At 35.6% G+C, this 22,763-nt stretch overlaps 1 protein-coding gene across 4 annotated transcripts in view; it reads right to left on the bottom strand.

Moving 5' to 3' along the window:
* Positions 1-10,707, bottom strand: part of LOC142341065 (uncharacterized) — a 69,175-nt gene extending 58,468 nt beyond the window's left edge. Inside the window, exons 1-2 of one of the 4 annotated variants that reach the window (XM_075391914.1) lie at positions 10,024-10,707; positions 7,710-8,825 (exon numbers count right to left, since the gene is read on the bottom strand). In XM_075391914.1, the coding sequence (XP_075248029.1) occupies positions 7,710-8,169 (460 nt within the window). In that variant the 5' untranslated portion in view covers positions 8,170-8,825; positions 10,024-10,707. Of the gene's footprint in view, positions 1-7,709; positions 9,495-10,023 lie in introns of those variants that run through there. The other 3 variants (XM_075391922.1, XM_075391939.1, XM_075391932.1) reach the window with 3 other exon arrangements.
* Positions 10,708-22,763: the final 12,056 nt, after the last annotated feature.

Here is a 22,763-nt window from a genome sequence, read left to right as displayed (position 1 = left end):
AACCCAACCAAATCAATTATATCAAAGCAACTTTCGCAATCGTCACCTTAATAGGTGATGTGATATTGATCTATTCCGTGAATCTAATTATTAGGTTCACTTTTTAGGCTTTACAACAATTATGCTAACGTAATGCCTATAGACTTTGCGTGTATTTACAGAACTAAAGGAAGATGGCTCAGCAAGGAGCGGCACCATAATGAAGGTGAAAACACTCTTTCGTATCTTCAATTCAATAGCGTTAAACGTGCAAAGCAACGTATTCTCAACAAAACGTACAGTATAGCAACCTTTTAACTCATATCGTTGACAGCCACAAGTGGTTGTTAGACGGAAATTTTTGATGCTCATTTGGCCGGTATTTTGTCTGCTCATTAATCAGTTCAATGCCAGTCACCATTTTGTACCAATGAATCCACAAACCCGAAAAATATTACCCCGAAAACCAGCTTAATCTGTACATATCGTGGTTATATTTACTTAAAATCAGGTTATACGGACTTTTTCAGAACTTTCCATGTATATTAGAACGTCTTTTATTAGAGCGCAATTAAATGCTTAGAAATTCTTGTTTGTGATTGGATAATAATCTCTCGCTTTACTCATTAACAAAATCGATGTTTTTTGTTTTCAGTAACAATTGATTTTCAGTAACAAAATAGATGTAACAAAACACACTTTATTTCCGAGCGAGAGCAACTGAAATTACTCCAAAATCAAAAAGTTCGCTAAAGGTCACTTGAGAAGTCAAAGATTTTTCTAGAAGAAAAGCACAAAACGCTCAAGCAAAAAATTTGCATAAAAAGATATGCACGTTTACAATAATTTCCTGTCATTCGAGAGCAATCAAAAATAAGTTTGGTAGAAGTTAAGGAGACACGAGACAAGACGTTTATTTATTTTAATGAACTAGCCGGAAAAACCCTGCAGTATAATAGCTTTCCTGAAATGACTTCATCTATCAAACACCAAGCCTGATCCGGTAAACTGCGGTAGTTGATAAGTAATTAACTCCTTTCCCAGTAAACTGTCAGAGGCGAAGATGAAATAAGTAATATATTGGTTATGGCTGAATGATCAGTGATTACCAAATACCTCACATCATTGATAAAGGTATCGTTTTACGAGGGATCTTTTACCTACCCCATTTAGCTCAAATAAGCTAAACTCTTTCCGCTTTTTGAAGAATGATTGAGAAAAGAATAAAACTGTACGCAAATTTCTCTCTTATATGTTTTAAGGAATACATATGAGCCGTCAAGTATCTAGAGGCTTTAATTTCTTGAATTTTAAACAATTTCGCCTCTGTAAAAAACAATCAACCGCTGACGCCTTAGCCAAACTCTGAAAACGTCAATTTATTCTGGATCTGAAAAGCTTTCGATAAATAATCATTACATTTTGCTTAACAAGTTAGAACGGTTTAGTATCCGCTATAATTGCTGGAAACAGCCTCATAGCTACCCATGCCGTAGAACAAAGGGTTATCTGGAATATCATCCAATTAGTTAAATTTCAGTTGTGGTGTTCCTCAGGGTTCCATTCCTGGATCTTGCTGTTCCTGATTAAAAAGAAAGGCTTACCTAAAGCATGCAATCAAGTCAGTGTTTATCATTTTTCTGACGATACAAATTTACGCTGACTACATTTCTCAAGATCAGATGTTTAAGTCTCAAGAGAATGTCGCAAGATGGTTAAACGCCAATGAACTTCAACTGAACGAGTGAAACATTTCAAATAAGTACAAAAGCAGGTTTTGCCAGACCCGTGGAAAAATTGCATGCAATCTAATAACAAAACTGAACAGCTAAGTAAGTACCAAAGATTGGAAATTGATTCAATGCTCTCCTTCTGCGCTAGAATAAGTTCTATTATTGAACTAAAATACGGTCCTGGACACTAATACGGTGTAATGTATAAAACATACCCGGCAGATTGTCGATAAACAGCCGTCCTTGATTCCAAAAAGCATGATTGGGATTGGAATAGAAGACATTGAAAAAGAAGATTTTCGAACAAAAACATTTTTCAAGTCCGATTTATTTTGACGGCATTTCGTAGTTGAACATACTTCTGTTTCTTAGAGAGAGGCTACAGGGGCTACTATCAATACCAATAAGCATTACAGATGGTAACTAAGACTTATCGGATCGACCTTCAAATAGCGGGCATCTAAAATTGGGTTTTAACCCGCTTCTATTTCTGATTTCATTTTTGTATACTGAGTTCATTTTGAATTGCTTTGCTGAGCATCCGATATTCAAAATGACTTTTAGCAGAATGAGAGAAAGGAGAAACTAGAATAGAGAAGTCAAAGATTTCACGCAAAATGTTGAAAAAGCGGCAAAATGAGGTAAAGCGAAACATTATTTTTGTTCCACGACGAAAAAAAAGCATAACAGGACAAGTCCTGACGTACAATTCAAAGAATTTTCACTGACAAAACAAAAAACTAGACCTATAACAGACTATGAATGGATCGGGAAAACCATTTAGAAAATCCAATCCAAAAAACTGAAAAAAAGAAAAAACCAAAGTGAAATTGCCGCATGTAAACAAAAAACCACTAGCGAGAAAGCGAATTTTTGTTCAAACACAGTTTTCCCACTCTACTTAAAAATTAGAGCATAAATATTTCACGAAGCAAAACCACTCGCCTTGTCGCTCTACTTCCCGTTTCGGCGTGACTAAAATCAATACTCCAATTTGACTTCAAAACTTATGAAAATGTGTGAACAGATCTTAAAAACAGACAGCGCCCCAATAATTCAAATTCTTCGAAAAATTAGGAGCGCTATTATAGCCGGCTGAGAATATCAGGGCGGCTATTAATTAAGACACTTCGATCCGCGTTTCCAATTGATTGAATGCCAAAGGAATGTGATATAACCAATAATCCAATATGGTGTCCTTGTATAATGGTGTTACAGCTTCTCATCTCATACTCCGATTTATCAACTCCAAAAAAAATAAGCAAACAAAACCGACTGCCGTTGGGCGAATTGCTCTCAAACGACCGGCGAAAAGTTGGCTTCGCCAATAGCTAGCCACAGTTCAAGGAGGAAGGAGGCTAGTTTTACCTCAACTGAAGAGGCGTGAGGTGATGGTAATAGATGATGACATCACGCCACGTAACAGCAGCTGAAGTGAGGCTTCAGCAAAAGAGTTAAGGGAGAAGATGAAGCGAGAAAACGTGGATGAGAGAAAAAGGAAAGAAACACCAAGAGACAGAGAGAGAGAGAGAGAGAGACAAAGAGAGCTAGGAATATCTTCCATGATGATATTCGACTCTGCAACTTCTAGTTTTTCAGCCTTGCTAGTAATTAGATCAAATAAACTGAAAAGGCGAAAATCAAAAAGTTTCCAAATTTTGCAGTGCCAAAATGTTAAAAACCGTTCTTTGTCTCTGGAGTTGTTCGGTCAAGTAATCCATCTGCATTACTTAAAAAGTTTTGGTGGCCAGTAGGGATCGTTGAACTCGAAAGACAAAAATGATCAACTAAAAAAATGCAAATTTTGACAAAATCTTGCTAAAATTTGTGATATATCTTCAGAAACATTTTTTTTCTCAAGAGACTATCCTGTATCCTTATTTCAAGCCTTGAATAGTTTCACTGGCTCATGAAGATCCATAAACAGGGAACATGATAACAATTTTTCGATAATTTGAAACATTAACTTTTATCAAAAAACTGCTAAAACTCGAGTTATCAAAAAAATGATAACCATTCCACCAATTCTAGAAATTAAGCAGAAGCTTAATGTAAAAAATTTCATCAAAAATTGCTAAAACTCGAGTCATTAAAATTTTGATAACCTTCCATTCCATTAACCCTAAACTATGCAGCAGCTTATCAAACATCGGAGGAGGTCCCTGGGCCCTTCTACATGAAAAATTTAAAATAAACATTAAATATTCAAAAAACATAGCACATAATTTTTTTCAAATTGCTTTAACTCGTGATAAAATCTTGAAAATATTCCATTGAATCTAAAAACTATTAAGTAACCTATTATCAAACCCTGGAGGAGTGTCCTTGGCTCTTGAGGCTGGAGAAACCTAAAATATGACAAAAATTTGAGAAAAATTTGAAAGAATTGCAAGTTTTATCAAAAAAATGCAAAAATTAGTGAAATTAACAGTTGAAATCAATTCCATGGCCAATAAAATTTTTCAGCAGCTTATTCTCAAACCCTTAAAGTGGTTTTGTGGCCACTGGGTATAGAAGAACATGAAACATAGCTGGCCGATTGCCAGAAAAGAGCCGCAATAGCTTCGTAGATCTGCAGTCTCGAAAAAAAAAACAGTAAAAAGACAGACTAAAAAAATTCGCCTTTTCATTGAAGGCTGATATGTTATATTTTGATTTAAAATCTATATAAGTTTTTGCTGCCTCTATTAGCTGCTCTCGAAAACCCTTCAATTAGAGTGACACACGCTCATTTGACCTTAACTCTTTGGTTTGAAGTGAATAAAAGGCAATTTCTAAGTCAATTTTGAGAGTGAGGTAAGTCCAGTGTGACCAAAAAAATCGCGACGCCGAAATAAAAGAAATAGCAGGCCAAGTCCTGACGCACAATTCAAAGACTTTTCAATCACTAAACGGACTATGAATGGATTGGGAAAATCATTTAGAAAAAAAATCTGATCCAAAACATCGAAAAAACAGTAAAAATCAAAGTGAAATTGCCGCATGCCATTCAAATACACGCGCAGACTATGCCAAGAATATTCTATTATGCCAAACTAAAATCGAGCGAAAATCAGTTTGTCATCGAACTTTCGATTGGTTTAATATGTTCAAAACTCTGGTTATGTAGGAAATGCAACCATTAAGCAGGTTTTTGATATCAATCATATCCTGAAGGTCTCATATATTTAAGAGAATGACGATACCGTTTGAAAAGTGTTTAATTAATGAAAACAATTAATTAAAAGCGTACGCAAAAATTTCTGCGGTGCCTTTGCACCGCAATTCGAATTCTGCTGTCAAAATATAATTTAAATTTTTAAAGATTCCTCCTTCAAAGGATCACTTTAAATTTAAATTTAAATTTTTAAAGATTCCTCCTTCAAAGGATCACTTAGCAAACACAACATAAATAAATTAGCTGGCTGCCGACGCTGCTCTAAATAGGACTTAATTCGAAGTAGTTTAAGAACTTTTCTCCCGACATAGGCGTTCTTCGCACAATTTATAGCAGTTAAAAGGTTGCTTTTACAACAAATTAATTTTACAAAAATAGCGAGAATGTTATTAAATAATAAAGAATTAAATCTTATCTACTATGACACTTTGGTTTGAAGTGAATAAAAGGCAATTTCTAAGTCAATTTTGAGAGTGAGGTAAGTCCAGTGTGACCAAAAAAATCGCGACGCCGAAATAAAAGAAATAGCAGGACAAGTCCTGACGCACAATTCAAAGACTTTTCAATGACTAAACGGACTATGAATGGATTGGGAAAATCATTTAGAAAAAAAATCTGATCCAAAACATCGAAAAAACAGTAAAAATCAAAGTGAAATTGCCGCATGCAAACAAAAAATCACTACCGAGAAACCGAATTTTTGTTCAAACACCGTTTTCTCACTCTACTTTAAAATTAGAGCGAAAAAAATTCACGCCGCAAAACCACTCGCTTTTTCGCTCCACTTCCTGTTTCGGCGTGACCAAAATCACTACTCCAATTTGACTTTAAAAATCAGGAAAATGTGTGAACAGATCTTAAAAACAGACAGCGCCCCAATACAATTCAAATTCTTCGAAAAATTAGGAGCGCTATAATAGCCGGCTGAGAAGATGAGAGCGGCTATTAATTAAGACACTTCGGTCCGCGTTTCAGATCTTAAAAAAAATAACATAGCCGGAAGAATTTTTCTTAAAGCGTTAAAACAAACAAAACAAAATCATTAAATCATTAAACTGATCAAAAACCTCCAAATTAGCATTAAACTCAAATTAACTACTTGAAACCTTCAATTCCTATCAAAACAAGCGTAAAACTATTACAATATCATAATCAAACCTCATAGCCATCAAAAGTTGCAAAAAAACGGCGTCGCACGTGAACATAAAAAATTCGCTTGCTTAGAGAAAATTTTTTCACACATCAATTTCTCGCTCTCTCAAAACCAGCGGTATGATTAAAAACCACTCTCCTTTTGTTCCGCTCTTCACTTTTGTTCAAAATCACTCCAAATTTTTTCACGCGTTTCATTCCCCGCTTCAAAAATCACCAAAATTGATTAAAAAAAGGACTTCTCCAATACTCCTCTTCGAGTCGTAAAAAAATAGACAGCGCCCCAATACAATTCCAATTCTTTGAATTGTAAAAAATCAAGAGAAGGCCAATAATAGCCCCAGCTATCGCTGTGCGGCTATTAAAAAGACCGACAGGACTAATATAATTCCTAAACTTCGTTTGAGCAATTAAAAAATCAGCTGTTTGTTTTTGAAGTAAGATGAAAGTTTTTTTTGCAGACAACGAACTACATGAAACAGTAAGTTAACATTGGATGATAAGAAAAACAATAACATAAAGCCAGTAATAGCATTGGCTAAAACGTCGCGGAAAATAAAGCGCACACTTTAATTCAAACGAAAATCCACTTGATGAATTAATTGATCTCAACAGACTTGCATGGGGCCAAATGTGGTTGTATCTAGCTTAAGATTAGGGATGTCAAGCGTCAATTTAAATATTTCAGCAGTTTCGGCGACCATCGACTGAGAAACTATTAAAACTTAACAGATCATCGGATCAATTTACTGCATTTGGGCTTAATCAAAGAAATTCGATATCCTGAAGCCTAAGAAAAATTTTAATGGTGGCCAGTTTCCGAGCACCGATAATAAATAGCTTAATTTTTTCGAACTTACGGGTTGTCGCTACAATCCATGAAAATTATTCAATTTAATTTTTTAGCTAAAACTGAAAGGTTTTTGTTGAAAAATAAATTTTCTCCGATAACTTATTTTGCTCGAGAAGGCTTACTTTTAGCGGTCTTTTTCTTTAGCAGATTCCCGTTATCAAACTTGAAAGAGCTTAGAAAAAGCTGAAGCGACACTCGAACAGTGAGGTTAAGTCCATTATAAAACTAATCACTCAATTTATCTAAAATTTGCCACTAAGCTCATGAAATCAGCTGAAGAGCGGAAACAACACGAGAAAACCTTTCTTTGGAGCTTTGCGGCTTGAAAAAGAATCAAAATGAGCATCAGACGGAGAACCCAAGAAAGCTAAGCTAACCGCAATTAAAAAAGAGCAAAATCACTATTTATATTGCGAAACCTAATCCGATTTTGTCAGTTGGAGGCAAAAAATACGGTGTTAAACGAAACAAACTGAATGTCATCGGATGTTACCCCTATCACTCTAAATGTGGGACTTTGGATAAACAGATATTAATGCTAGCTTTGTTGATTTCTTCTTTTTCCATTTTGATATAGTCAATTCTGCGCTTAATTAGGTCTTTATCTTTTTTTTGTAGACTCTTGATCGAGCAAACCAAAAAATTATACTAATTGGTCACATAAACTTGATATATTTTGATTTGCTGCCTGTACACTCCTAGGCAGTCCTGTTACAACAAATAAATTGTTACAAATAAGTGTTTTTGATACTTCATCGACAAATTTCGAGAGGGATCGAAAACTGTGAGGAATTTTGTTAAAATTGGGCGCATCACACCTTTTGGACAAACAAACCATTATTGTCCTGCATGAACAAGTCCGGGGGCGATCCGTCAGTTGGATTTTTCCAGTTGAGAAGAATTTCCAGACAGTCGGCTCGTCTTCTGGCTTCCACTTTGGACACGGAACCATCAGTAAGTGGGGAAGTGGAAACACCGTGAGACACTGTCTGCTCATTGTTGTAGCTACTCCTGGGAAGTTTGGTGCACACAAGGTGGAAACAATTCTTTCCTTCCAGATTCGGGAATTCTGGGTCGCCACGAATTGCCCCAATGTAGAGGAACTTTTCAAGAAGCTCCTTCATTGCGTACTTGGCTGCATAGTGCATTGGGGTGTTACCATGGGAACACTTGCCATAGAACTGGTTAGGGTCATAATTGCGCATTTCCTTGCTGGCAGAGACATAAATGGCCATAGCATGTACCTCATTGCCCTTTTGAAGGGCACGGTAGAACTTTGCCACGTTTCCTCCCATCTCACATAACACACTTACAGTATAAGGATGCCCAATTTAAGTATATAACAAGCGATGACGTATTCGTAGAAGGAAATCCACGATCAAATAGTTTGTTAACCAGTGGGAGGAAAATGAAGAATAGCGGCTTCATGCCACTTAATCTGCATTTATTGAGTTCATTTTGAGGGAATTCAGAGAACGTAAATTCACAATAATACCTTAAAATAGAGATTTGCAGATTCGCCGAAAAGGAATCCGATTAAAATTGCGTCAATTAGATAGCATTTTAGGCTACAGCGAAATAGAGGAAGCAATGCATTCGCGCTTTCAAACACTGAATCGCAATAGACATAATTAGGAAGATAATAAAACATGGGAAAGTAAATTATGCTGTAAAACTGACGCCGGTGATGAGAATATTTTCAGACGGTTTCCAATCAGTAGGAGAAGATAAAAGAATTAATGCCAAAATAGGTTACTGAAAATTTTTTGGAACTTTCAACCGGTGGAGATGTTTCTCTGCCGGCAAGAAAGAAGCATAAAAAGGAAGAGGGTAAAAGGGTAAATTAAGTCCCGCCGCACCCAATTTATAATCAGGGAAGCAGTGGAAATCTTTTCAGCCGCGTAGATGTGGCGGTAATTCTTGGAGCAAATGGCTATAGTTTTGAAAGAGGCTGATTATTTTTGAAGGTGCAATGGAATCGTATGCAATTGTTGTGATTGTGCCCACGTCACAGATTAAAATATGTAATTGCAGCCGCCGATTACTTTCACCTAGTACTCCCCGCTCCGATTATCGGAATTAGGCAAAGATTAAAAGACATACATATAATCAAGCACATGCAAAGAAAAGCGGCTAAACAGAAGACGGAGGGAGCGAGACAATCACAATGTGGAATGATACATATGACACTACCATCACTAGACAGAGGGATAGAATGAGGGCTTAGGTAGTTTAGATGTGAAAATTTGCGGAAAACAAACACGCACACTAAGGACGCAGTGTCATAAGTTAAAAAGAGGCTTCAAATGTTGGTAGTGTCAATTTGTTCCTGGTATTACACGAGCAGAATAAAAAATTCCCACTTCTTCCCCCTTTTCCCTATTCTCACTTTCACTGTCTTCCCGCTCCGCTCCAATAACGTTCTTATCAATCTACCCATCCATTTCCCGTTCAGCCTATCTAAGTACGGGCTCTCCTGTCCAGTAGCCTAAGTATAGCTTTACCAGATAGCGACCACAAAGTGTCGCAATTTAGATTGTGTCCAATCAATTTCTGATTAGTCAGCTTTCAATTACGCCACAGCAATCATTTACTGGTGTGATGAAAACAACCCCCTTCAATCCAGCCATGGTGTTGCCATCACTAGTTAACTCAACTCAGTTTAGCACAACCCAGCTTGGGAAGCTCCGTGTGCTGTGGAGCAAAAAGTAGATTGTATTTCAACACCAGCTGAGCTGGGAGGCACAGAGCGAGAGACTCAGCGTGCTTTCGCATACCCTCAGTGCAAAAAAAATAATATGACCCCAACTAAAGCAGCTAACTGGTGCTATTGCTCTGTTGGTTATAATTTATCGCTTGATAGTAATGCTGCAAAAAAGAGTATTGGGATGGATGGATGTGAAAGGACGTTACACATAGGAGAGAGAGGAGCAAGACGAGAAGGCAGTAGGGGTGGTGGCAATTCATACAAGCGTAACAGAGCAAAGAGAAATAAAATTTAACGATCCGCTAATGAATATACTAGCTCTTGTTGTTCACTGTGCTGCTTGCGTCGAGACACGGCTTAGTTGCCACTGCTGTTATACTACTAATAGCATGCATAATATAATAGCCGCACTTCTAGAAGCCATAACACAACAATTGCATACCTGTTCCTGTTTTACTGACACTTACTGCTGTAGTAAAAACTAATAGTCAGTCAGTTTGAAGTGAAAATTGCACCACCATTACAACTAGAAGTAGTTAAAAACAGGAAACTGTTAAGCAGCGTTTTAACTACAACTCGTAAAGTAAAAACGGGAAAAACAATTACACTACTTCTCGCACAATAATCTATTAGGAATGATACTCTAAAATCACCATTTTTGTGCTATTAAACCATTAGAAGAGGCAGGTAAGGTGACTGACGGGACAACCAAGATGTCGCCTTGGTCATTCAGGTGGCAAGCGAAGTCAGACTGGTAACTAAAAACCATAGTAACAAAAGTCATTTGAAGTTGGCAGTAGACGCGTAGAGAATACCTATATCTAATGGTATAGGCTCCAGTTAACCTTGTCTCTTTGATCGCTCCATTGGGTACCGAATTGTTTGTGTATAACTAACGAATAAACATGCTAATATATTGTCTTTTTCAATAATACCAGTAATACGCTCGCGGGTGTTGGTAGCGCATAAATCAGAGCAGCAATAAACTCATAGCAGGAACATAAACAGAAACAGGAAAAGAAAAGCACAAACAAAGTCTCTACCGGTCAATCCTGATTTGCTGTACAAACACGGATAAGCCAATTAAAAACAACCACCTCTACACACATCTATTATCTGAAAGAGAATCAAGTCAGCCTCTTCAGTTGAAGCAATTATTCAGAGAAATGTTGGATATTGACCTGAATAAAAAGGCAACATAACCACACGGCCGCACTTCTTACATAATGTCGAGAAAATCAAATCATAATTTCCTCATCAAATGATTACCTTGTGAAAAGTTAGAAAAAATTTCAAATAAGAATAGGAAAAGTATGGAAAAAACTAGCCCTCACATGAGATTGGGTCCCCAAGAGGAAAGTTCAGTAACGAAACCGATAATAGAAGTCGGGAATAAAGTATGTCGGAAATGAAACCACGAATAAAGCAAACTTTGAAAAAAATCTGAAGTTATTACAAGGAGCAAATATGCGTCGTGCTATGCAGCAACAAGAAGTAGCTTAATTAGAAAATGAACTCAAATTGGCCTAAAAGTACAAAAATTCAGTAATAAGCAATTAGATACCGTGTGGATGTGACACTGCACACACGTATAGAGAAACTGGTCACTTAATTTACACCACAGTATGAAAAAACTCTCTCGCCTCTTATGGCAAACTGCAGTGGTTTTTTGCACCCAACTCTTTCAACAAAACGAGAACTTTCTTTGATATCAACAGGTAGGATTGCCAACTTGGTTAAGATCATCATTACAGATGGCAAGGTCGCATTCAGAGCACAATTTTACGGTTTGTGTACATGGATACCTTCTGATCTGAATAAATTTGATTCAAAGATTGCGTTAAAATTCAACGCTATCATTATAACAAATTTACCAATATCAGACGACAAAGACTTAAAACTTAAATATATACAAGGAGGCTCGTAATGTTCCGACCCCGCTCATCCACATTCGTAACCTAATTGGCTACCAAATGACGAAGAGATCAAAAACATACATATCGTTCAATAAACAACCAATTAAATACAATAATGCCACGCTAGAGGGCCGTTAAAAGTTTTTGATAATAGAACTAATAAAATAACTAAAAAGGACCATAAAGAAATAAAAAACAAACACTATTTAAGACCACAACTCGATGTCTACAATAAAAAAAAATCAACAAAACCAAATCGCATCATATAAAATCTAAACAAAAAAGTTTAAGATATACTTAGTGATAATATATGGGACCAGTTCTCAATGCGACTGGTTAACAGGTCGACAAAGAAGTAATAAAAACAGCAAAGAGGTGCAAAGTGAAAAAATACGTTTCTATTTTTGAAAACAATTAACTTCACAGTTATTAATGTCATTAGATATCACCTGAAATTACTGAAATTTTCATTTATATTTCCATAGGATGCAATTGAGACCTGTCATATTCCATTCCGCAATTGCGCAAAATTTTAAAGCCAGTGGAACTTACGATTATTGTTATAAACCAAAAATAAAACAAAAATCCTCTAAAATGTACAAATATATAAAAATCTCAAAAATTTTACGTAGTCTCGTAGTAAAAGTAGTAAAAAAGCCGACGAAAAGTTTGAAGCTAAAAGTGTTACAAGGTTTAATTTATAGCTCACTGCAAATGGGTTGTGACCTGTGTTTACCAAGACTGAACTACAATTCGACCAAAAAACTATTTTAAAAAAAGACAAAGCTCAAAAACCCAAATTTGTTTTGGAAACAAACATTTCCAAAAGTCATAACAGATTTACGATTTCAACAAAACGGGATGGATTAAGTTGCAACACCTCAGGAAGCCAGTTGCGCCTGTTAATAATGAGACCACGTCACGACCCCACAAAATAACAAACACACAAAGAAGCCGAAACTTCAAACAATTTTACGACATCACATTATTCAAGGCATTATACATATAAGAATAACCTGCAAGAACTGTAAATCATCCCCTTCTCCTCATCCTAACATCAACGAGCCTTCCCTATAAAAGGATAACAAAGACACATGAAAAAGAAACCCGAAAATTGAACAGTACAGAAATCTCGGTAACTTTTTTTTTGAAAATAAATGGTCGAAGCAGGTTGAATCATCAAAAGTAATCGAGACTTCTAATTAGTGAGATTGAGTTACATGGTGACCAAATTGAATGCCAAAGAGAAAGTTGAAAAAAAACTTAATGAAAAAATTTAATTTGAAAGTCATTAAAACAAACAGCTGTAAACTGAAATCTTTATCTACGTGGAGTTATACGACCTGGTGAAACAATTGAGGCCTATCGTTATCAGGTATATGGCAGACAACAACAAAAGGAAAGACAAACATAGAAAAAAACAACAAAGATCCAAAAAATTTTGCGAGATAACTCAGCCCAAAAAGAATAAACTATTCAACAAAAACAATTAAAATATACAGTTACGCATTTTTCCAAAGCTGTTCAATTTTCCTACTATGCTCTTTTTCAATTAGCCAACATTGTGATAATTCGAGAAGGAAACAAAATGGACTCATAAAAAAGCAACTATGCTCAAAAATGAAGATAAAAAATATTTGAAAACGCGTAGTATCAAAACAAGGAAAACATTAGTTGAATAAAAACCGTTTCCAACAATAATTCATAATTCATCTAACTCACACGAAATTGGTTTCTGCTTGTTTTTACTGAGGCTACCTGATTTGAGATTCTTGTCAGTATTTTACAAAAATCATTTACATAGCGGAAATGTTTTGAAAAAAAAGTTGGCGCACCATTTAAATCTAAAATTTTTTTATCGTAAGGATCCACAGTGCAATCAAGATCAGCCTAGATATTGCTGCGCGTCTAAGAAAACAGGCAATTGTTCAAATGGTTGCGAAATAGATCAGTTTTTAAACAAAATTCTCAGTTTGTCAAAAATAAATAAGGTAATTATCGAGTTTAAATTTGCAAAATTTTTTAAACTTGCAAAATTATGATCCAGAGCACTCTTAAAGCCAGCGGAATTACTTCGAGCAAATTTAAAGCAAGTGGGATAAAAAGCAAATGTCCCATTTTTCTAGAAAAAAAGTCTGATTATTGAAAAATTTAGCATAAATTCTAGCCAAAAAAACTCGGATCCAACAACTCAGCAACCCTCTTTTATCTTTAGAGATGAAATAAATAACAGTACATTGAATAATTTCAACATTTTTTTTGAAAATTTGAACATTTTTGGCAAAATTGACGAAATTTTGGTCAAGAATACTGAAAATGTGAATAAAAAGTGCAATTATTCACAAAACTTTAAACCTCGATAACTCCCTATAAAAAAGGAAAATTGAAAAAATCTTTTTTATTCCATATTCTACGCTGGACTGGCTTTCTAATGATAACACTCACAATTCTCTACAATGATTATATCGATCGGCCAAAATTGTCTGAACAAAAAAACCATTTGAGTATATAGTTCCTCCCTTCCCACTAAAGTGGGGGTCGGAACAATTAAGCCTGCTAGAAGGAGCCGTGGCTCTTGGCCGCTCTTCCCTTTCAGTTACTGAAGCTTCTTCCGTGGATATAGGCGACGCCAGGTCTGTATTCTGATTTGATACCATGAAAATTTGTCAACAAAGGCCAAAGTCTTGTTCAAATCTTCAACTAGATTTTTACCTTCCTTTGCAGATAATGAAGATGAATGGAACTGTAGGTGAACTGCTCACTGAACATTTTTATATTTACAAATGTTGCAAAGAATCGTCGGTGATTCTACCCGCACGTCACCAGACCCATGTTTGTGAATTTTTCTCCCGTTTGCTCTTATAAGATTGTCCCACAACCAAGGGTCTCAGTTTGAGTACAATAAAAAAAGCACAAGATCACAAAAAATCAAGAAAACCGGAAAAAAAATTACGGTTGCACAAAAACAACTTTAAAAAGCAAATTATTTTGATTTCATTTCATAGTTACAGATAATCTTGCGTCCTAATGAGAGGATACAGGGGCTAGTATCAAAGTTCAACTAGCTGGCAACTACAATAGGGCTTATGGGTCTGATTCTATCTCAGGTTTCGTTGTTCTATACTGGCTCTGTTGACTCTAGATTGTTTTGCTTTGCTCCTTACAGACTGTAGCTTACAAGCACTTTGAGCAGAAAGAGAGAAGACTGAAACAAGCATAGGGCAGACAAAAAATATTTGAAGCGAAACGGTGAAAAAGTTGTCAACTCAAGTGAAGGGACAAAAAAATAGAGTTTTTTTCCTGACCTACAATTCAAGAATTTTCATTGACTAAACAATAAACTAAACCTAAAATGGAATGAAAAACCATTTAGAAAGACAATGGATTGGGAAAAACACTTCCTGTTGCGTCGTGACCAGAATTATCACTTCAATTTGAAGTCAAAAATTATGAAAATGAAGTCAAAAATCAAGAAACAGATCTAAAAAAAGAGCACCCCCAATACAATTCAAAATCTTTGAAATGTAAAAATACAGCAGGATAAATCTTGAATTACATTCCAAAGGATCGAATTAGCTGATAACCAGACACTTATCATTTTCAAAGCAACATCAAACCAAGAAAGACAACAACGCCCATGAACCTTTATGCACAAAAATGAAATCAAAAGGAAATCAAAAAGCGGCAAAAACTAACAAAATTGGTAAAAAATCAGAAAATCATAAAAATCAGAAGTAAGATAACCCCAAGACTAAATGCCAACATCCTTAATAAAAGTATATTATTAAACTATAGAAGTAAAAATATCTTTAGCAGTTCTAATGGCTGGAAAAGGGACAATATGACTACAATTGAAAGTCAAAATTCAAAAACTCAATTAAACACTTCGAAAACAAACGTTATCTCAATCATGTAAAACGCCAGCTAAAATTCGGAGCAACTACATTAAACAAATTTACGCCGCTTTAGAAGGCTAATAAGAATTGCAATTTTTGAGACTAAGTGATAGGGCCAAAAGAAAAACAACAAAAACATGCAATACTGAAAAATAAAAGCATCTCGCAAAAACTTGCTAACATTTAAAGTTAAGGAAAGCAAAAGCTACGGACTGAAAAAAATTATATAAATTAAAAAGTGATAAGACAACAAGAGGTTCAAAAATTACTATCAAACCCCAAATTCACTAAAATGGTTGAAAAAAACAGCGTATAAGTCAAACCAAGCAAAGGCTATGAACTAAAACGATTAATTCGACTAACTTAAGTATACTTAGCTGCCTGCGAGACCTGTCAACAATAGGACCACGAGATAAGACAAGAAAGTGAGAAAAAACATGCAAACCTAAAAAAATCGATATCTTGTGAAAATGTGTCAAAATCAAAATACTGCCCATAAAACATAAACTACAGAAAGTTTTTTCAGAAAATAGAATCAAAGTCATTGAGCCACTAGCAATGAATTGTTGATTAGGTTAATTTACGGCTCATTAGCAACCAATGAGACCTACTGTCAATAAGGTTTCTAAGTGATAAGACAAAGAAAATAATGAAACAGCGCAAAATCAAATATTCAGAAATAGTTTATGACAACGAATATCGGCAAAGTCATAAAAAGAATTAAATGCCCATTGATGAATGCACGCAATTACAAGCAAATAGTCACCATTAGAACACAAGTGTTTAGTAGTATTAGCAATCAAGAGAGGAGGCACGTAGAACAGATGTCGAACTGGCGCACGAAGAAAACTCGCTTTCTAAAACCGAAGAATTGTTCTAATACCAAAATCTCAATCCACACTAAATTTAAGAGCATAATTCCAGCCGACTTGCTTTTTTATTCCCTTTGCTACTCTAGCAGTGATTAAAGTCACCCATCTAAGTTGATTTCTCACTGACGTGAAAAGGCCAAAAAAACGATCTTTACAAAAAGAGGTCACCATTGCAATCCAAATACTTTGGATTCTAATAGCGCCGCTATAACAGATGGCTGAGAAAATGAGGGCGGCTGCTAATTACAATAGTCAGTTTCTCTTTCTAAAGCTAATATTTTCTTATTAGTATTAGTATAAAAAACGATTGCATCAAACCGAATTGAAAAGTAAGTTGCAAATATTTCAGCTCAAAAATCCTGAAAAACTCAACATTTTTTGGTTATTTATTTGGAGAACAAAAACAACACTTAAAAGGAAATTATTACAGTAAAATAACATCGACTGAGGAATGCGCCACTCCAACAGTTACCTTAGTTCCTCTGCTGTTTCTATTTTGAATAATTTACAGTCAACAAAATACACAAGACCCTCTTTTACCCGTAGTTGGAAGGTTTTCAATCCTAAAGTTTGGGAAAATATTACCGCTTAAAAAAGAAAATCTTAAAAAAGAAAAGTTAATCTAAGATCCTTAGTTCGTCCAAAGTGTCCTATAAGCGGAGACCAATTCGAATGACAATTATTACACTAACATTTTTTTAAAGTCATCATCAAATATAATTGTCGTGGAAATTACTCAGAAGTACAAAAAATGCTTTAGTTGATCTGCAGTTTTCTCGGTTAGATTCATAACGTTATGTTAGATTCATTAAGTTTTCACTAAGAACTTTCATCAAAAATGAACCAACTTTCCCAAAAAAAAACAATAAATTTGGAGATACATGTATAATAACTATAATTTTAACTCTTCACCTCTTCCAGCTCCCACTCTTCCAGTAAAAGTCAATGCAACAGAAAAAATGGTGATATTTGCATAGATTTTTTGTAAATTGTTTGATTTTTATAACGTAGAGCAGCCTGATTAAATATGGATAACACAACAAAACAATTAATAGGCAGTTCCTACCAAAAAATCAATGTGAAAATAAAAACATTTTGGTCAAACCTAACAACTTATTTTTGTCCTCTGCAATTTTTCAAATAAATTTCCTTTCATTTTCTTGTTGACAATCAATCAAAATATATAATCAGTTACTGTACAAAAATGTCAGTTGATATTTCATTGAGTAATGTTTTCAACATGGAGTGATCAGGGAACGCATGTAAGAACTCAAAGTACTATTATAAACGCTCCTAAAGCTATAGATTCCGTATATTTAGTTAAGTTAGTTCATTTGTATAAGGTAGTCCGATTGGACTTATGCAGTTACAAGGCGACAATGCAGTTTTGGTTCGGACAAGGCGAATCCTACTGTTTAATTAAAACAAAGCATTGCGATGGCTGGTGAAACGGTGTTGACGCAATGTGATTTCTGCCCAGTGCTCTGAATGTCAAAGTGAAGAAATTCAAATGAGCGCGGGTAAACGGCAGTTGCTCTGAGATGGGAGACCCCCTGAGGCAAGTTCTTTGCTGGTGAAGGGATCAAACGGCTCTCTATACCTGTATCCCAAGTAGCGGGAGTTCTAAACGAACTGCAAATGGGGCAAAATAGGGGTGCTCAGACCAATAAGAGTCGGATTAGTCCTGCTTCTCTTGCACCATTGCTTGGACATTGGTCTAAACAACCCTCGCCTCCACGTGGTCCGAACCGGGCAACGTTTACGGCAAAAGAGGGCAATGTGCATAGGGGAGAGTCGAACCTTAAAGGTGGCTTGATTGACCCTAACCATTCAGCCGTTGGGGAAGTTCAGCAGTTCCCTGTAAGCCAAGTGTCTAACCGTAGCAGGATGCGGTGAGGGCCACCGAGCAATGCATGCTGCGCGTGAGGATGAAATGGGTACGGAGATTTACTATGGTACTTAATGATCTGTGCTAGGAAGGGTGTCGGAGATTTGTCGCCCCCGGCACTCTTTAAAATGGATGATGGCCTTGGGAAAGCCAGAGGACTCCATTGTAGACCAGCTACCTCTTAAGAGGATTGGCTCTTACACTAACCCTGAAGGCAGCAGGGCCTAGATACTGATTTCACAAAGAGAGAAGGTGCCTCTCGGTGAATGATTACCTTCAGGCAGTAAGGATGTGAACGGTTTGAGATAGTAGGTGCGGCTTTGCTCTCGCCCCGTCAAATTGATGTCAATTGAGGGGTACCCAGAGCGGGTTGACTGCTCTCCCTCTAAATTCAACTCAAATAACTGAAAAGGGAGCATCAAAAAATTGCGCAACTGTTTTGGATCAGCCTCAACACTAACAGTCACACAGATCTCCGATTGGACTACCACTATACTACGACATGGGTGCCATTCCCTCAAACGAATGGTTCAACATTCAATATGGCCGTCCCGGCAAAAAAATCTGCACGTGGAAAATCTTCTCCGTTTTAAGCCAACTGATACTGATCTATTTAACCCAACGATCCCCACTTATGAGGAAAGACGAAAGCGGAAGAAAAGAAGAGATAAGAGCAGAGGGCTGAGAAAACGAATGAACGCATATCAAAAACAGAGAGACGAATGAAATATAAAAGTAATATTATATCTATTCCTTGTAAGCCAGGCAACCAGGATGTTCCATCAACGGGATCCGAATACAGTATCCGATCGCTGTGCGAGAAACGTGTTCATCCCCGAATTAGGATTAGGATTAAAATTCACTGACTTCATCCAAAACTCAACCGAAAGCTTCAAAACATTATATAGTAATTTTTCAGGTTGGGACCTACGGCTCTGACAACGAGGAAAAAGCCCTAAGAAGAGAGCATTTTATCACCAAAATGAATAATACTCTAATGAAACTACTCTCAGAAGTACAAACCCCTGCTCAATTATTCCATTTTGTACTGTCAAGAGAGTGAGTGAGTGAGAGAGAGAGAAGAGAGAGAGAGAGAGAGAGAGAGAGAGAGAGAGAGAGAGAGAGAAGTCAAGAGAATCAAACAGGAATACTTAGTATGATCAATTACAACTGGAACCAACAGAAACAAACTCTTCGGAAATACAGGTCCAAATGCGAACAGGCGAAGCTCTATCAACCAAAGATACCCCCAATGCTGGGGACGCGGAGAAGCATTTGCATCTAACCACAACAGCACGTTTTCAACAAAGCAGTTGCAATGTACAACCTGCAAAAAGATATGAACCTTCGCAAAAAGCGAAAATTGTGCAGACCAGAAACACCCAACACGAGGGTCGAATCAACTTCCTTAGAACTCCACAAAGAAGACGAGTCCGCTATGAAACCCAGACCAGACAACAAGAAAATCAACTTCAGTCATACTCTAACTTGGCTCAAGAAACGGAATCTATCGATCAGGTAGCAGCATTTTACATTTTTTAACTAGCTGAGTATTAGGCGAAAGTAAAACCACGTCCCAGACGCCGAATTTCAGCGTGTCAAAAACTACTAGAAAAGAAATTTGGATAGAGACAATATGCCAGAACAACATACGACGACTTACTTTCACATGACAAGACACCAAATACAGTTACAGCAACAGCATGATAAAAATCGAAGAAACACAGGTATCTTCTAAGCAAAACTCAACAGTTCAAACACTTATTTTTATGAAAAGAAAAACTGTATAAATCAAAAAAAGTACTAGTTAAGAACTGAAACAAATAATTCGAATAAATGAGTCATCCTTAGAATGAAATGAGACTCGTAATTAACGAGACTATGTTACCAGACAACAAATTGAACAATAAAAACACTTGGATAACAATAACAATAAGAACAATTGGTGTCAAAGTCATAGAAAGCATTAATTTTGCACTGAAACAATTCAACCGATTAAAATATTTAATTGCAACCGATGAGACCTGTCTTTACTGAAATCCAATGGTAAGACAACAAAAAGCACAATAAAAACTCGCAAAATTCAAAAACATTTTGAAAACAAAAGGTCAGGAGAATCAAAAGCAAGAACTCAAACCATTAGTCAGGAGCAATTAAGCCTCATTAAGCAACCAATGATACTTGTCATTAAACATGCTAAAAGATTAAGCAGAATAAAAAATAATAGCGACCGAAAAACTTAACTAATATTTTAGGACAAAGTGTTAAAGTAATAAAAAGCATTAGCAGCAAAAAAATCCAAGCAATTGCAGATAGGTGCAATTGGAACACATATGTATCATATTAGCAGCACTCAATAGAAGAAAGACTGAAAACAAGCCAAATTGCCCCACTTAAACAATTAGCTTTCAGATACCAAAATTTGCCCAAATAACTAATTCTGAGTCCATGTTGAAGGTACTATAAAAAAACTTTACTCCAAACCTGATCGCTTTTACGCTCTCCTAATTTTTCCAGCCTGACTAAAATCACCACTCCAATTTGACCTGTCACTGACCTGAAAAAGCTGAAAAAACTGAATAGATCTGAAAAACATAGCCAGAAGAAATTCCGGAAACAACTTCAAAACACCTTTGCCAAAAAGCAGCCTGCCAAATAACTAGTTTATGGTGGCGATTAGCATCAAAGAAGAGAAAAGACTTTAAAATGAACAAAACTTTTAAAAACAAAAATTCAATTACATTTCCCTTTTGTACAAGTACTAATACAAAAAGAAATAATATTTCAAGTAATCGAGACAAATGAATTGCTCGGAAAAATTTGGACTAGCCAAAATAAACACAAACATCTCTATTTTTTAAAAAGCAAAAGAAATTAAGAAAAATTTTAACAATCCTTCGTAAACATTTAAAAATGCTTTGTACCAAAGAACTTGCATTTAATTTGTAATAGAAACTGCTCACGAGCATTAAGCTTACATTTAGTTACAAAAGAAAGCATTTGAATACAATAAAGGGCCAAAAAAGCTTTTAAAAATAGCCTTAAAACCAGAGAATTCAATGAAAAACCTTCAAAGTAGCGTAAAACTCCTTTAAATTACCATAAACCTTTGACACGCAATTAAAAAAACCTGAAAACTATAATTTTAGTCTAAAATAACTTTTTAGACAACATAGAAGTTTCAAAAAACAAAGAGCTTGAAAAAGCCACACGTGAAAAAAAAAATTGCTCGTTTAGCGAAAATCATTCACACCTACATTTATCGCTCTGTTTCAAAAGAAGTATGAACAAAAGAACCGCACTCTTTTTTCCGGTCTTCCAATTTGTTCACTGAAACAACTTTTTCAAATTCTATTCACTCCCAGAACTTACGAGAAACAAAAAGAAATTACTTTATTTTTAAAATTTACTGAAATACGGTGGAGACTGCTTTCCATCAATTACTACGGCACAATCTTTCAAAAAGTTTCTCATGTCAACCAATGATCTATCAAATGCCTGTCAAAAACCAACGAATTATAAAAAAGCAAAAAAAGAAATGAAAAATAACAAAGTTATATCATTAATATTAAATAAACTGCACTAAAAAACATTCAATTGCCACCTCTTAGTATTAAACGAGTGAACAAAAACCAGCTATTAAACAAAAAAAAGTCAAGAAAGTTTAAAATTAAAAAAGGCAAAAAATCTTTAAAAAAACATAAAACAGAAAGCTTAAAATTGATCTACTCCACTCCATTTTCTTTATCAAACACAACTCAAAATCGAAAGCAGTCAACTCAAAAGATCACCAAATACAATAAAAACAACTATCCTTAACCAAAGAAAAAGTCCACTAATTACTACTGAATAGAGTTAAATAGAGTTAAATGTATAAAAACACTTTGTAAAAGCCGCACGTGATTAAAAAATTGCGCTCGCTTAGCGAAAACTTTTTTACAATTAGTCTTTTCGCTCTTTCGAAAGCTGGTATGAACAAAACCACCACTCTATCTTTTCTCCGCTCTCCATTTTTCATCAACATTTTTATGTCCTGTTTCAGAGCTACTGGACCGATTAGAAAAAAACCATCAACATAACTCCTCCAGTCGTAAAAACAGAAAACCATAAAAACTCTTCGAATGTTAAAAAAAGAGTACATCAATAGAATTCAAATCCAAATACTTTGGACTAGTAACAACCATAAACACCGTAACCACTGAAATCAGTCTCAAATGTTCACAAAAATTTAAACTTCAATAACTCGGTGGGAAAAAACGAAATTCAAAATCTTTTTAATTCTATATTCTACGCTGGATGGGTTTTTTTATGATACCACTCACACCCTTCTACAGTGAATATATCGACCGGCCAAAATTGGCTGAACAAAAAACCCGCGAGTATTTATTTCCTCCCCAACTAAAGAGGGTCGGAACAATTAATTTTAACAAGACCATTTGTTCGTTGTTTAAATTAACTTACTTCTAGGAAATCTATTTCATTAAAGCAAATTAGATTCGAAACAAAATTAACGGTACTTCCAATTTTAAAACATATTTCTTTTATTTAAGAAGCTTTCGCACAAGGTTTTTAGTTACTACTTGATCCAAGTAAATGCTTGAGAACAAGCA

Source organism: Convolutriloba macropyga, chromosome 1, assembly GCF_964194025.1.
Source record: "Convolutriloba macropyga chromosome 1, txConMacr16.3, whole genome shotgun sequence".
Lineage (NCBI taxonomy): Eukaryota > Metazoa > Xenacoelomorpha > Acoela > Convolutidae > Convolutriloba > Convolutriloba macropyga.
This window is presented reverse-complemented; position numbering and strand designations above follow the sequence as displayed.